We start from the raw sequence: 14,923 nt of genomic DNA, 5'->3' as shown, positions 1-14,923 counted from the left end.
ATATGCCCATTATGCCACCTGAGAAATGGCTAAATCAGCCTGAGCATGCTGGGCAACAAGTTGCAGTACTGTTTTATAGCCAGCTGCACCAGAAGTAGATAACAGGCTTAAGGAACCAGTGGCTGCCTCTCCTTGCCACCAACAATGAGAGTGTAGGGCATAAGGTGCTAGATTCTGGTTGCCAAAAGCCTCCCCTTTCAAGATACTCAGCATTGTAATGATTTTCTGTGGAGTTGCACATTTAAGTATTTCTTACAAAAGCAGCCTCTGAAGAAAACTACTCCAAAGCAAATTGGTACTATTAAAAATGGAGCATGCCATCCTGTTGTCTTTCATATATTCCCCAGCCCCCCTAGGAGAATCTCCTGCCACTAAGCAACTCTCCTGGTCAGCAGCCTTGCTACAAGTGCAAAACTGTCCTTGCAAGACAGAGATTTGTACCTAAAGGCAGGAAGAAGAGGTTGGCTGCTGGAAGAGGTGCATCATTTATAGCACAATCATAAATATGTTTACTTGGAGGTAAATCACCTGGGCATACTAAAACATATTTTGAGGACTACTGCCTAAATACTAAAATATTATGTCTCTTGTAATTGGATGTACCTGAAAAGTATTTGTCTTTATTCTGGGAGCTTTTCTGGTACTTAGTCAAATTTAATGTTTGTATATAGTTAAGTATCAAAGTCTGGGTTACTTAAGTTTCTGGAATTCAATGCTTTTATAACATTAAAAAAATGGAGTTCTGCTTTCAATAAAACTGCCATGAAATAAGTACTTTTGCTTAAAGTATGGAGAATTAAGCTGCATAAGCTCCCTTATTACTTGCAGAAAATCTCATTTACATTTTTTAATCATTTATTTACTTACGCAGTTGAATAGAATACGCCCAACAAGGGTCTGTTGTTAGCAGGCAGTAATAAAGATACTTAAGTACTATAACACCACTCACATTATAGGGACAGTGAACATTATGAGGACACAGATTGTTTCAGTAGCCTTCTAAAATATACATTCTAGTCTTGTTCATGTCCAACCTATAATTTATGGCAGTGATTTGCAAGATGAGGTTTTTACTAAGTATCAGAAGTAAAATGTGCAAGCTTTATACTATGTCAAGGAACTGCATCAGCATATTTTTCAAGGGAATTAGGTCTTAAAAGCTTGAATACAAATCACAGGAGACATGCTAGCTTATGCAATTTTAACTTAAGCAAACTAAGAGCGAACCTCTCTGTCACAGTGAAAAAAATTCTGCCAGCAGTGAATATGAATATAACCAGATTTCAAAACTATGTGCCACTTGTTCTTTTAACAGGCTATGTACTGCATTTTATTAGTAATACAAACAGTCAGTCATTCTTTATTTACATATAACTACAGGAACACAGGAAGCTGCATTTTACTGAGTCAGACCATTGGTCCATCTAGCTCAGTATTGTACAGACGGGTAGTGGCTCTCAAGGATTCAGGCAGGAGTCTTTCGCAGCCCTACCGAGAGATGCCAGATTGAACCTGACCATAAAATTTTTGGCTCAGTATTGCTACAGATTATCTTTCAGAGTAGGATATTTCCCATTTGGCTGCCCCCCCATCTCTGTGTGTGTGCCAGTGTCCTGGTTACTGGTCATAGTCAAGGTCATGCCACCACCACACTGTTAAGACTAACCCCCTTTTTCAGACCAGAACTCTATGTTTGGGGTCTCCCAAACGATGCCAGGACCTTTTTGGATCCAACACTGGCAAAACCAGAGCTCAAACAGAACAAAACAGACCAAATGGAAGGTGAAAGGAGGTTTTGATTGTAGTATCCCTCTCCCCTCAGGACTTTCACTAATTGGAAGGGCTGAACACCTATCTGAGTAAATCAGCAAGCTTGGGAAGACCCTGGAAGCATAGTAACCTATGAAGCTACCTCAGGAAATTAAACTATTGGGAACAGCAGCACTAAAGTTCCCTCCCTGAGCAATCTTCCTATCTGAGTGGTAAGACCCACTTCCTTACTAACGGAGTAAATCATCCAAAATCAACCCTGAGCTTAAGCCTCACACCCATACTAAGATGTCCACCCTTAAGCAATTCAGCTTATTTGAGCACAAAGCTCAGCAGCCAAGTGATAGAATGCTAGATCAAACAAGAACCAATAGTATAAAATTCCAAAAGATGGGTAATACCAATCTACCATGCAAAAGGGTATAAAAACCCCTCTTAGGGATAGTTCAGTGTTCAGCTACTCAACTTTCTTGCCATGAGGATTCCATATCGTTCACCTAGCTGATCCCAAGGATTGAGGATGCCCACCTCTTGCTAACTAGACCATCCACCCAACTGAAGCCCAGAAAGTGCATTTCAGTGGATGTGTCGCAGAGATTCTCCCGTTAAGAACCTCTGAGCTGAATCGCTCTCTGAAACCACTACACTGGGCTCCACAACTCCTTGCAAACCAAGGACTCTGACAATTTTTCAAAAGCACTTGAAAACCCACCACTTCAGCTTTTCCAGCTTTTTAAATGTTTAAGTTTTAACCTGTTTTTAATTTGTAGATTGCCTTAATTGTTTTAAGATTTTTGTGTATTTTTTAAACTTGTTTTATGTTGTTGTTAACTGCCCAGAGATGAACGTTTGGGATGGTGTACAAATTTGACAAATAAATAAATAAATAAATAAATAAATAAATACTCCCCCCTTTTCTAACACATTTGTTTGACTATTCCCTGATTCAGTAATCCCTGTTTCAATTAACCCTTGTCTGCCATAGAACAACAAATATTTATATACTGTTTTCAACAAAGGTTTCCATTCCAGCATGGCATGACTATATTAAAAATATTCAGGAGGCTCACTAGGAGTTGTGATCTCAGTAGCTCTATGGTTCCCCATTCATTCCTATATTATTATTATTTATTATTGTTTACACAGTCAGATAGATGTTATTGACTGGTTTGTTTTATCCAGACATTGAGTCCTTCCCAAGGACCTGGGATGGCTGAATTTTATTATCAATATTGTTGCTGTTATTATTATAGATATCGTTGCAGAATATAGGTTGTTCCCAGTAAAGTTGATTTTTGTAATTGGCTGATAGTGATTTCTGTGGCCCCTTTGGTGTTGAGTGCTCTTCAAGGTCTTTTGGAATTGCACCTAGGGCGCCAATTACTACTGGGATTATTTTGGTCGTCTTCTGCCACAGCCTTTCAATTTCAGTTTGTAGATCTTTGTATTTTGTGATTATTTCTAATTCTTTTTCTTCTATTCTGCTATCACCTGGTATTGCTATGTCAATTATTTTAACTCTTTCTTTCTTTCTTTCTTCAATTTTATTTATTCGATTTCTATACCATCCTTCCAAAAATGGCTCAGGGTGGTTTACACAGAGAAATAATAAATAAATGAGATGGCTCCCTGTCCCCAAAGGGCTCACAATTTAAAAAGAAAAATAAGATAGACACCAGCAACAGTCACTGGAGGTACTGTGCTGGGGGTGGATAGGGCCAGTTACTCTCCCCCTGCTAAATAAAGAGAATCATCATGTTAAAAGGTGCCTTTTTGCCAGGTTAGCAGGGGTCTAGTAGTGTAATTGAATGCATTGCTTTTCTATGTCATTTTAAATGTGAGTGAGTTTAAAGGTAAAGTGTGCCATCAAGTTGATTTTGACTCCTGGCGCCCACAAAGCCCTGTGGGTTTTTTTTGGTAGAACATAGGAGGGGTTTATCATTGCCTCCTCCTGCGCAGTGTGAGATTATGCCTTTCATGCCCGATACAGTACCAGCGGTGATTCGAACCAGCAAACTTCTGCTTGTTAGTCAAGCATTTCCCCGCTGCACCAAGCGAGTTTAGTCTATTGAATGTTGCCAGGTTAAGTACTGGATTTGGTAGTACTACAATTGCATTAATTCCCCAAATGAGAATGTATATTTTGATTGTTAGTTAATAAATATCTGTTATTGTGCATTAGAAGTTTATGGTCTCCCCTTTGTATCACCCCCACATGTGTGCTAAGATTAGCCCTTGCTGCAAATAACTTGCAACATACACATGTTTGAGGTGCATGTCATAACAGCACTTAGAAGAGTGATCATGGGGGAGTATCAGCTGAAGTGGGCCATATTCAGAAAACAGCATAACAAAGGGACAATTTATTTTTTTGAATTTATATTAGGTGATATCCATAACATGGCATTGAAATTGCCTCTATATAATTTTCCTAATTTTCTCAACTACTACTTTAAATAGTGACAATTTGTAAGTGACGTTTGCTGGATCCAACAGCAAAAACTAAATATTTTGATCATCTGTGATCTAGTACTGTATAGAACTTCAAGATGAACCATTCTCTAGGCTTTGCATAAAACAGACAGTACAAGATGTAATGACCTATGTTTTCTGTTGCATTGAGATTGCAAACATATACGTGATAACTGAATGGAATTCGAAAATACACACTACTGAGAAATGCCAAAGATACTGAGTAGAAGCACAATCTTGTTAAAGATCTCCTAAACAGAGGGAACATCCATTTTTGACATTATTAACTTTAAACAGATGGTGCTATTTAGACAAACACGACATCTGAATGGTTCTCAGATCTAAATAGGATTTGCCACAGACTCTATCTTTAATTACTTTTCTTTCATTGTCAACAGTTGTCAACATCTCAGTAGGCAGATTTTATACCAATACTATTTTATCCAGTGTTTATACCAACTACTAGCAAATCAGTATTTTTCCCAAGCATTTATTTTAAAGTAATGATTTTCTTTCAACTCCTTTAGTTTTAACCAAATAGAGAAATACTAGCCGACCCCACACAGAGCATCTGTGCGCTCTTTGGGGCTGGCTGTTTCCCCTGCCCTCCCCCTCCCTAATGCCCCAGTCTCTCTTGCCCGCCCTTCCCCCCCCCCACTCCAGCTGCATGCTCTCCCCTTCCGTTCTTCCTTTCTGCCCCGGCCTCCAACGGGTGTTTCCCTCCCATTCTGGCCTCCAATGAGCACCAGGGCTGCGCCCCACCGCCCATTTCCCTCCTGTCCTAGGCTGCAACAGGCGCAGGGGCTTTGCCCCCACCGCCCATTCCCCACTCACCCCCGCCAGCGCTGCCCGGCCAGTCTGTCCCGTTGCCTCCCGCCTCCTCCCAGCCCAGGCTGTGGCCGGGCTAGGCCTGCTGCTGCTGCTGCTGCCTCCTCACAGCGGCCGGGCCAATCGGCGCCCAGTCAATCAGGCGCCTCCGCCGGCCAACTGGAGCCCAGTCAAGCAGCGGGGGCGGGGCTTGCCAAACATCCACACACATCTCCTCGCATCCCTATGCAGTTCTCTACTCAGTCGGCCATAAGAGAATTAAATATATAGATGAAGTCTATTCACAGGAGCAGCTTAACCCAGGCTAGGGCGGCCCAGCCTGGATTAAGCTGCTTATGTGTAGCACTGGGACCGATTCTGGTGCTGCCCACCCAACCCTACTTTTAACCCCCACTTTTAATCTAGCCTGGGTTAGGCTGCTCATGGAAACAGCCTTAATGACAGACAGGGAGATATAAATGCATTCACCTCAGAAAATTAAGACCATAGAATCATTACAGGATTTTAAATTAACCAGGCTGGGCACCTGATATTACTAGCAGTCAATAAGAAGAATCGTGGTTTACACTGGGTTTCTCCCTCTCCGCCCCCCGCTCCATTTAATCATTTGCCATGTGCAAGCCAGTACTTACTTTTCCAAATGTAGCTCTATACTATATGACTATTTTAAATAAAAATAATAAAATATTAATCACTTTTTATTACACTGCTTTGCAGTGGAATCTTTGTGCATCAACTGTCTTGATTTTTCACATGCAACACTTGATAACAAGACACACATCTTGCCAACTTGCTCTGTCACCTTTAAGCAGTCACCACATTGACTTCTTAGTCATGTGGATTTTCCCCATCAGATTTTGCCTATCACTGCTAAAACTCCCACAATCTATGAACTGGCTCGGATCCATGACCAAGGTATTGCCAACATTTGGTGGAGGAGAACAATAACTAGGCCTGACCAAATATTCAGCTCTGAATATCCAAAGCTGAAAAATCAGCACACCCTCGGAGTCCACAGTTCTCATCACTCACCTCTGTGAAATGCTGTGCTGCTTTCAGCACCATAGAATTCCTTAAAGAGAAATGGAACCTTGCCAGCCCCAAAGATGTCTGGTAAGGCATGTTGGGGGGGGGGGGAATACTGGGAAGTGGAGCCCTTCCCACATAGAGCTCCATGGGGAAGATTCTGGAAAGGACTCAATAGTTCTCAGTTATCTCAACTACTTATGCTGCGCATTGTGGGATTCCTGGCAGCCGGGCTTCCTTTCTCCACCTCCTGCCTGCTGCCACGCCACATGTCTGGGCCCATGGGTAGCAGAGCCGCTGTTTGTGGGGGTGGGGGGGGGGAGAGGCAAGTAGTTTCTTGCCTCCCCCGCAGCTCTCTCCAGTGCCAGAGCAGATGGTTGTGTGAATGACCTTGTCATTTATTGTAGATTCATTTTTCATTATTTAAATAGAAAATAGTTGGTGAATCAGGTGTTTAAAGACTTATTACTAACAATATATTATTTTCCTTAAATGGCCATTGAAACTTTTACATGTGCCTTTGTCGCAAGCATTTCCAAAGCAAGAGACAAAGCACGGGACTGAGTTCAAAACTACATTTGACAATATGATAACTGGGTTTACAAATTGAATAATCATAAACAAGATTAACAATTTATATATGTTTTCTGCATCTACCAATGCTCTGTATTATATTTGCTAGGGAGTAACAGAGTAAATGCATTGTTCATGTTTATACAATAAGGATTTTCAGATATCATAATTATATATTATATAGAGTGAATATATATATATATATATATATATATATATATATATATATATATATATATGTCACTACTGTTGCTTAAACAGGGCATCTTGGAATGTCATTGCTCTGAAGCTTGCTATTCCTTTCAAGTGACTATTTCCCCGGCTCATAAACACATCTGTGACGCAGTAAAGTTTCAAAGGGGATCCCATGACTCTGCAGTATGCTGCACTGTGCTGCAGCAAATCTTTGTATTCTGCATCAAAGAAGGGTTGAGCTGCTCCAGCAATGTCTTACCAAGCAGGAAATGTACACAAATGCTATAACACCAACCCCACCTAAAAATGTAATTAGATGAAAAGCTCAATTAAGCTAACTGTGGGAGTATTTACTGAAGAGCAATAACTTCAAGGATAATCATTAATATGGCCATTTCCCTTTACTTTTCAATTAGAATTAAATGTTATAAACAGCTGGTTTTTATGAAGCATTGTCCTGAGATAATCTAACTTACTTCAACTTCTGGTTTCTTTCCAGTGTTATCAGGGACTCTAGTTTTGCTCTTGACTTCATCTCAGCCTCTACCTAGAACCGTAATCAGAGGCTGACATGATGTCATGAGCAGGAACAGAGCTCCTGATAAAGTTATGGTTGTTCTGTTGCCCTGATACACCAATGAAAAAGTCATCACTTCCCTTGTGGCTCACTTCCATACCATGCCAATAATAAAGAAGGCAGATAAACCATTGGGAAGGGCAGTGTCTGTGACATATGGCCAAACCAGTGCTGTCAGAGCCCAGAGAGTGGTGCTCCCATGGCTATGTTCATCATGAGTCACATCTCGTGTGATTTCTCTACTTCATTTGTCACCATGGAACAGACCCAGGGGAGAGCAGTAGCCTTACAGTAGATAGCCTCAGGCATCCATGATATTTTAAAAGCCCTGTATGAAGGTTTACTCATACATTTGCAGTTGCAAGTTTATCATACTGTGACAAACGATATCACAGTGGCTTCAGCAAAGCTGGTCTCAGTGTAGAAAGGAACGCTGGTATTCACCATGAAATCTGTTGGGAGTGGTCCAGTTGCAGTTGAAGATTCCAGGGAGGGAGCTGCGAGGAAGCAGCATTAATGCCATTCTTTCCTGATTTAGAATGTATTTGCTTTGGACTAGCACTGTTGGGTCAATATGCAGGCACAGCTTTTGAAAATAAATCCTTTTGGTTTTGTAAACAGAAATAAGATTGGATCTGCTGGCTCTCTCCGCACACTCACGCTAAGAGTAAGGGAGAGAGAAACTGTCTTTCACTTTTGTTTTTGCTTGCAGAAGGCAAGTGAAGGTCAGTGGTGGAGAACTCCAAGTGAGAGCTCATCCTGCAAACAGGCAGGACTGGAATCTAGGAAGGATCTGTTTTACAGGGACTATTAACCTCATTATCTTAAGTCATGCCTCCAGAGCACAATGAATATCTTTCTCTGCCATGAATACTATCTCCTATCAAAATCATTTGCTCATCTCTTAAAACAACTTTACTTAAAAGAGCTTACATATTATATAAGAACTAGCGCTTTCCTAGGTTTATAGGTCCTTTCATCTTCACCTTATTTTTCTTCTTCTCCAATACTGTTAAAAAAAAATTCAGTAGGGATGTGCGAACAGTTTTGATGTTGAACAGGTCGAATCCCCTGGCCGTTCGGGGTGGTGGTGGTGGTGGATGGGGGTCGCAGTCTTTTTAAAGAAATATATATTTTACTAGCTGAACCCGCACAGAGCATCTGTGCGGTAGTTCACTTCCTTTGGGGGGTTAGTTGGGAGAATTTGTTTGGCTGGTCCTCCCACAGCTCTCTCACTCGCTCTGTCCCCCCAAAAACAGCTCTCTTGCTCGCTCTGCCCTCCCTACACCGACTCTCTCGCTCGCTCTGTCTCTCTCCCCTCTGCGCCTCTCTCGCTTGCTCGGTCTCCCCCCCCACCGTGCCTCTCTCGCTCTGTCTCTCCCCGTGCACCTGTCTCGCTCGTTCTGTCTCTGCCCCATGCACCTCTCTTGCTCACTCTGTCTCTCCCCCGCGCCTCTCTCTCTCGCTCTGTCTCTCCCCCCGCGCCTCTCTCGCGCTGTCTCCCCCGCGCGCCTCTCTCGCTCGCTCTGTCTCTGCCCCATGCACCTCTCTCGCTCACTCTGTCTCTCCCCCGCGCCTCTCGCTCACTCTGTCTCTCCCCCGCGCCTCTCTCGCTCGCGCTGTCTCTCCCCCCGCGCCTCGCTCGCGCTGTCTCTCCCCCCGCGCCTCTCTCGCGCTGTCTCTCCCCCCGCGCCTCTCTCGCGCTGTCTCTCCCCCCGCGCCTCTCTCGCGCTGTCTCCCCCGCACGCCTCTCTCGCTCGCTCTGTCTCTCCCCCCACCGTGCCTCTCTCGCTCTGTCTCTCCCCCTGCCTCTCTCGCTCTGTCTCTCCCCGTGCGCCTGTCTTGCTCATTCTGTCTCTGCCCCATGCACCTCTCTCGCTCGCTCTGTCTCTGCCCCATGCACCTCTCTCGCTCGCTCTGTCTCTCCCCCCTACACGCCTCTCTCGCTCGCACTCTCTCCCCCTACGCGCCTCTCTCGCTCGCGCTGTCTCTCCCCTGTGCCTCTCTTTCTCGCTGTCTCCCCGTGCCTCTCTCGCTCGCGCTGTCTCCCCCGCGCCTCTCTCGCTCGCGCTCTCTCCCCCGCGCCTCTCTCGCTCGCGCTCTCTCCCCCCTACGCGCCTCTCTCGCTCATGCTGTCTCTTCCCCGTGCCTCTCTCGCTTGCGCTGTCTCTCCCCCCACGCCTCTCTTGCTCACGCTGTCTCTCCCCCCACGCCTCTTTCGCTGTCCCTCCTCCACGCGCGCCTCTCTTGCTTGCTCTGTCTCCCCCTTCCCGCACGCCTCTCGTTCGCTCTGTCTCTCCCCCCGCGCCTCTCTCGCTCGCTTTATCTCTCCCCCCCCCGCGTGCCTCCTTCGCTCACTCTGTCTCTCCCCCCCACCTGCCTCTCTCCGTCGCTAGAGTCTGAAAGGCATTGCCTGATAAAATCAGGCAATCAAAAGCCAGAAGGTACCTGAAAAATATCAAAAGCCAGAAGGAAACTGCACAGGATTCTGGTGTTCAAGGACTAAAGCTTCTGTCAAGACAGAGCCAGGGTGCAGATACTTTTGGGGAACGGCCACCACGGTCGCCAGGCCAGGCCCGCCAGCGTGGGCCGGCCAATTCTCTCCTCCTGGGTGTGCCAGCCAATCAGGCGCCTCCGCAGCCCAGCCAATCAGCTGGGCTGCTGGGACGCATTTTCCCCAGGCATACCTAGGAGAAATATATATATATAGATTTTTGTACTCACCCCCTCTGGGGGGATTCTCTGAGGCTGCGGGGGGTCTCTGGAGGCCCCCCTCCTACCGCTGGCCTCCATTATGCAGCAAATTGACCTGTTTGGGTGGTTCAGCCATTTCAGGCCTCAACCCCCTCATGGTGGCCATTTTGGAGGCCTCCGTATATGTCCAATGGGCACAAAGATGTGTTGAATGTGAGTGACTGGCCAGTAGAATGCATTTGACCAGTTCCTGGATTGCCTTTAGTTCAGTCACAACTGAAATGCTGAGAATTGATATGTTGAAGTATGGATCCTCATTAGTGTGGGGTTTGAAATGTTCATTTTATTTTGCTAACAGCTCACATTCTCAGTGAGTCATTCATGGTATCGGGCGCCATGTGTGGGATGTTAGGGGGTCAGCACAGAACTCCCCTGGAATGAAATGTTAACATAAGAACACTCCTGCTGGATCAGGCCCAAGGCCTATCTAGTCCAGCATCCTGTTTCACACAGTGGCCCACCAGATGTCTCTGGGAAGACCACAGGCAAGAGCTGAGGGCATGCCCTCTCTCCTGCTGTTGCTCCCCTGCAACTCTTATTTAGAGGCATCTTGCCTCTTAGACTGGAGGTGGCTCATAGCCCTCAAACTAGTAGCCATTGATAGACTTGTTCTTCATGAATTTATCTAAGCCCTTCTTAAAGCCATCCAGGCTGGTGACTGTCACCACATCTTGTGGCAAAGAATTCCATAGGCTAACTATGCATTGTGTAAAAAAGTACAGGTGGCCCTTGTTATCCGTGGACTCTGTATTTGCAGTTTCGCATATCTGCAATTGGGTCTTAGAGACCTAGGTTCATTATCCGTGGGTAGAAAAATAGGTGGAATTCGCCTTTCCACAGTTTTGTGTGACGAGAAATGACCCAGAAATTACTTCTGATGTCATTTCCAACCGCCATTTTCCAGCAGAGAGCCATTTTGTGGCTCTTAAAAAAACAACTGGCAAATATTAGACCATTTTCAGGGTTTTGAAGGGCATTGCTTGAGACCTGGGGAAGAAGGTACTATCTTATTTCTTCCCCCCTTGCATTTTTGACTTTTTAAAAAATTAGCAACCCAACCCCCAAATCTCATTGATTCGAGGTTTTGTTATTTGTGGTTTTCATATTCATATGTATAGGCAAGAATGAAATCCCTGCAAATAACGAGGGCCACGCGTACTTTCTTTTGTTGGTCCTAAATTTCTTGGCAATCAGTTTCATGGGATGGCCCCTGTTTCTAGTGTTATGAGAGATGGAGAAAAATTTGTCTCTCTCCACCATGCATGATTTTATAGAACTCTGTCATGTCTTCCATCGGTCATCTTTTTTTGGAACTAAAAAGCCCCAGGTGTTGTAGGCTTACCTTGTACGGAACATGCTCCAGGCCCCTGGTCATTTTGGTTGCCCTCTTCTGCACCTTCTCCAGTTTTATAATATCCTTTTTGAGGTAGAGTAACCAGAACTGTATACAGTACCCCAAATTTGGCTGCACCATAGATTTGTATTAGGGCATTATGACATTAGCAGTTTTATTTTCAATCCCCTTAATTATTTCAAGCATGGAATTGGCCTTTTTTCTCAGTTGCTGCACATTGTGTTGACACTTCCCTCGAGCTGTCCACCATGACCCCAAGATCTGGTAAGTCACCAACAGCTCAGAACCCATCTGTGTATATGAGAAGTTAGGGCTTTTTACCTTACATGCAACACTTTACACTTGCCCACACTGAATCGCATATACCATTTTGTTTCACCGCCCCCTCCCCCAGTTTGGAGAGATCCATTTGGAGCTCCTCACAAACTATTTTGAATTTCACTACCCTAAATAGTCCCATATCCCTGGTGGAAACTACTTCTTTATTCCCTCAATTTAGAGAACTGTCCATTTATACCTACCCTCTGTTTCCCATCCTTCAACCAGTTACCAATCCAAACATGAACCTGATCCCTTATCCCATTACTGCTAAGTTTACTCAAGAGTCTTTGGTGGGCAACTTTGTAAAAAATAAAAATAAAAATTAGAAGTCCAAGTCTGCTATGTAAACCGGATCACCCTCATCCACATGCCTGCTGACACTCTCAAAGAATTCCAAAGAGTTGGTGATGTACAATTTACCTTTGCAGAAGCCATGCTGGTTCTCAGGGCCTGTTCTTCTATATGCTTAACAATTTTATCTGTAAAAATGCTTTTCATCAATTTGCCTGGACGTTAAGCTAACTGGTCTGTAATTTCCCATAATAAAGTTAAATTAGTGTAGGTTCTGTAGCATGAAAGTGTTGGGGGCATCCAATGTAACCAATGGGACTATTTGGGAGTAGGAAGTGTAAAAAAATCAAGCCTCTTGATAAGGGTTAAAAAAGTAAAATTTACATTAATAAACAGATGCAGTTTCTTTAGCAAATGACATTTCAAATCCTGACAGTAATCAGCAATAATAGTAATAATAATAAATAGAAGCCTACCAGGGAACTGATCATGCGTTGAGATGAACGTGCAATGTTGGCAGGTAGGCCAAAGAAATCAGGTTTATCATCTTCTGGGAGGCTTTCAATAACATGACGGTAATCCTTTGCAGAAAAGAAGACTATTATTAAATCCAATGCAAAAAATCTGAGCAATCATAGTTCAGTGATGGAAAGATAAAAATGTAATATAATTTTCAGATCTAGATAAAGCTTTGGAACTTTTAATTTATCGTATTTGAAAACTTTCTGAGTATACAAATGAAGAAATAATACTGAGGCTGTGTTCTCACAATCATGGTGATCCTGTTTAAAAAAAGTTAACTAGGATTACTGAGCCCTATAGAGCTGGTTGTAAGAATGCAGGTTTCTTGGGCAATCCTGTCCAAACTGCTGTGGTTAAACCACATTTAACCAAGATAGATAATCAGGCCTACCCTGGTTAACTGCAGCTTAAGCACAGCGGTTTGACTAGGATCACCATGACTGTGAAAACACAACCTGAAAAAATGCATTCAGCAATGATTAGATTCATAGAGCTGAATTCTTGTCTTGGATTTTGAAAAGCCAAGGAAGGAGGCAAAAAGAGCAAGTGGCTGATATTCTGCGTAGGGGGAAGACTCAGCATCACAGGTCCACACAGCATGGACCCAATATGAAGGGGGAAGGGAGAGCGATTTATCTTACTTTCTCCTCCCTCCAAAAGGACTTTTTGACTTCAGGAATTGAGGGATTCAATTCCTTCAAGCTTGAGGGATTTCCTTTGTTTCAGGAAAGCATAATCCACATTGTATCCTAGGTATGACAGTCTGTAGCCAACTCTGATGTAACGTTCACTTCATTCTGGTAACTATTAATCAAACAAAAGTGATCTGGAACAAGCTATGCCTGCATAACTTGGCAAATAATTTGAAGCTAAGGAAATCATTTGCAATTTAACAGTAAATACAAACGTTTTAAAAAAGAAATTAAAAACCCCAGTATAATTAGGACTATGAATTAGGGTACACTTACTTGTGTGTAAGTAAGTTGCATTATGCTCAGTGAAACTTACTTCTGAGTAAGCATTCTTTGCACTGGACAATTGGTTAGAAGTAAAGCAGGGAGTAATTTAAAAATAAAACAGCCTCTCTTGTGTTCAAATAAGGAAAATATTTATTTATTTAGATTACATGCTTTATGCTAGCTATATGATTTGAGCCCAGTCTGAAGAACTGCTTGCTCCCAGGTGACTCTACCTGACTTACAAGGTTGCAAGGTCATTGCAGGGTGTGTGGGGAGGCACTCCGTTCTGCATACTAATGGCAGGCAAGTCCTGGTGGTTGTTGTGCACATGGTGCTACAGAGATTCACTTTTTGGGCAACCTGAGCATCTCCCCTGTACCCCTTCACAAGGTGCTTGGCATGGAGGATCTGTATTTTGAAGTCCAGGAAAGATGTGTGTATATGCTGGCAAGGGAGATATCAGAGAAGTCACCTGTGCAAGGAACCTGGCCACAGAGCTGGCACCTCTCAAGGGTCATCTGACACCTCAAAATTGGCTTTCCATGTAAAAAATCTTCCAAGCCCCTCTGACAGATCAGAATCCCTATTGCCTGTCTGTGCCTGTTTTAGTAACATGTTTGACTGCATTCCTTCCTGCATTCTTCAGGCAGGCATTAAAAGGGGGGGGGGAGGAAAGATTGTGCCATCAAGTCGGTGTCAACTCCTGGCAACCAAAGAGCCATGTGGTTTTCTTGGTAGAATACAAGAGTGGTTTACCATTGCCTTCTCCCACACCGTGTGAGATGGTACCTTTCAGCACCTTTCTATATTGCTGCTGCCCGATATAGGAGTTTCCCATATTCTGGGAAACACACTAGTGGGGATTCGAACCAACAGCCACCTGCTCTCTAGGAAGGTTGCTTCAACACTGCACCAGGCAAGCGTTTAAGAGCCATCAATTCAGGTCTTCCAGGATCATTTAGTCCTTAACCTAAACAAAGGAGGACCATCAAAGACCCATCTTAGCAGATGGCCCATCCTCATTGACTGGTAGGCAGCATGGTGCCAGGACTGGCACATTTACATATCCCTTACCAGTTATAATCATGTTTTTTCTTGCCACCCAGTGGGCAGGAATTCTCTGGAATTTTCCTGACTATAGTTTTTGCCCTATAAAAGGGGCCACACAAGCCCTTCATTTTCTTGCTTTCTGGACCTGTTCCCAGGTTCATGACTTCTCATTCATTAGACAGGCACAATAGGAGATGCACAGTCCTTCCGTTCCCATGTCTCTTCCTCCAG

General features: G+C 43.8%; 1 protein-coding gene across 3 annotated transcripts in view; it reads right to left on the bottom strand.

Annotated features, from left to right (window-relative positions):
* The window catches only part of DYNC2H1 (dynein cytoplasmic 2 heavy chain 1), a 352,996-nt gene that overhangs the window by 51,095 nt on the left and 286,978 nt on the right, over positions 1–14,923 (bottom strand). For all 3 annotated transcript variants that reach the window (XM_053308090.1, XM_053308091.1, XM_053308092.1), the window contains one exon: positions 12,638–12,742. In XM_053308090.1, the coding sequence (XP_053164065.1) occupies positions 12,638–12,742 (105 nt within the window). The remainder of the gene's footprint in view (positions 1–12,637; positions 12,743–14,923) is intronic.

Source organism: Hemicordylus capensis, chromosome 3, assembly GCF_027244095.1.
Source record: "Hemicordylus capensis ecotype Gifberg chromosome 3, rHemCap1.1.pri, whole genome shotgun sequence".
Lineage (NCBI taxonomy): Eukaryota > Metazoa > Chordata > Lepidosauria > Squamata > Cordylidae > Hemicordylus > Hemicordylus capensis.
Note: the sequence above shows the minus strand (reverse complement) of the source record. Positions and strands in the feature narration are given on the sequence as shown.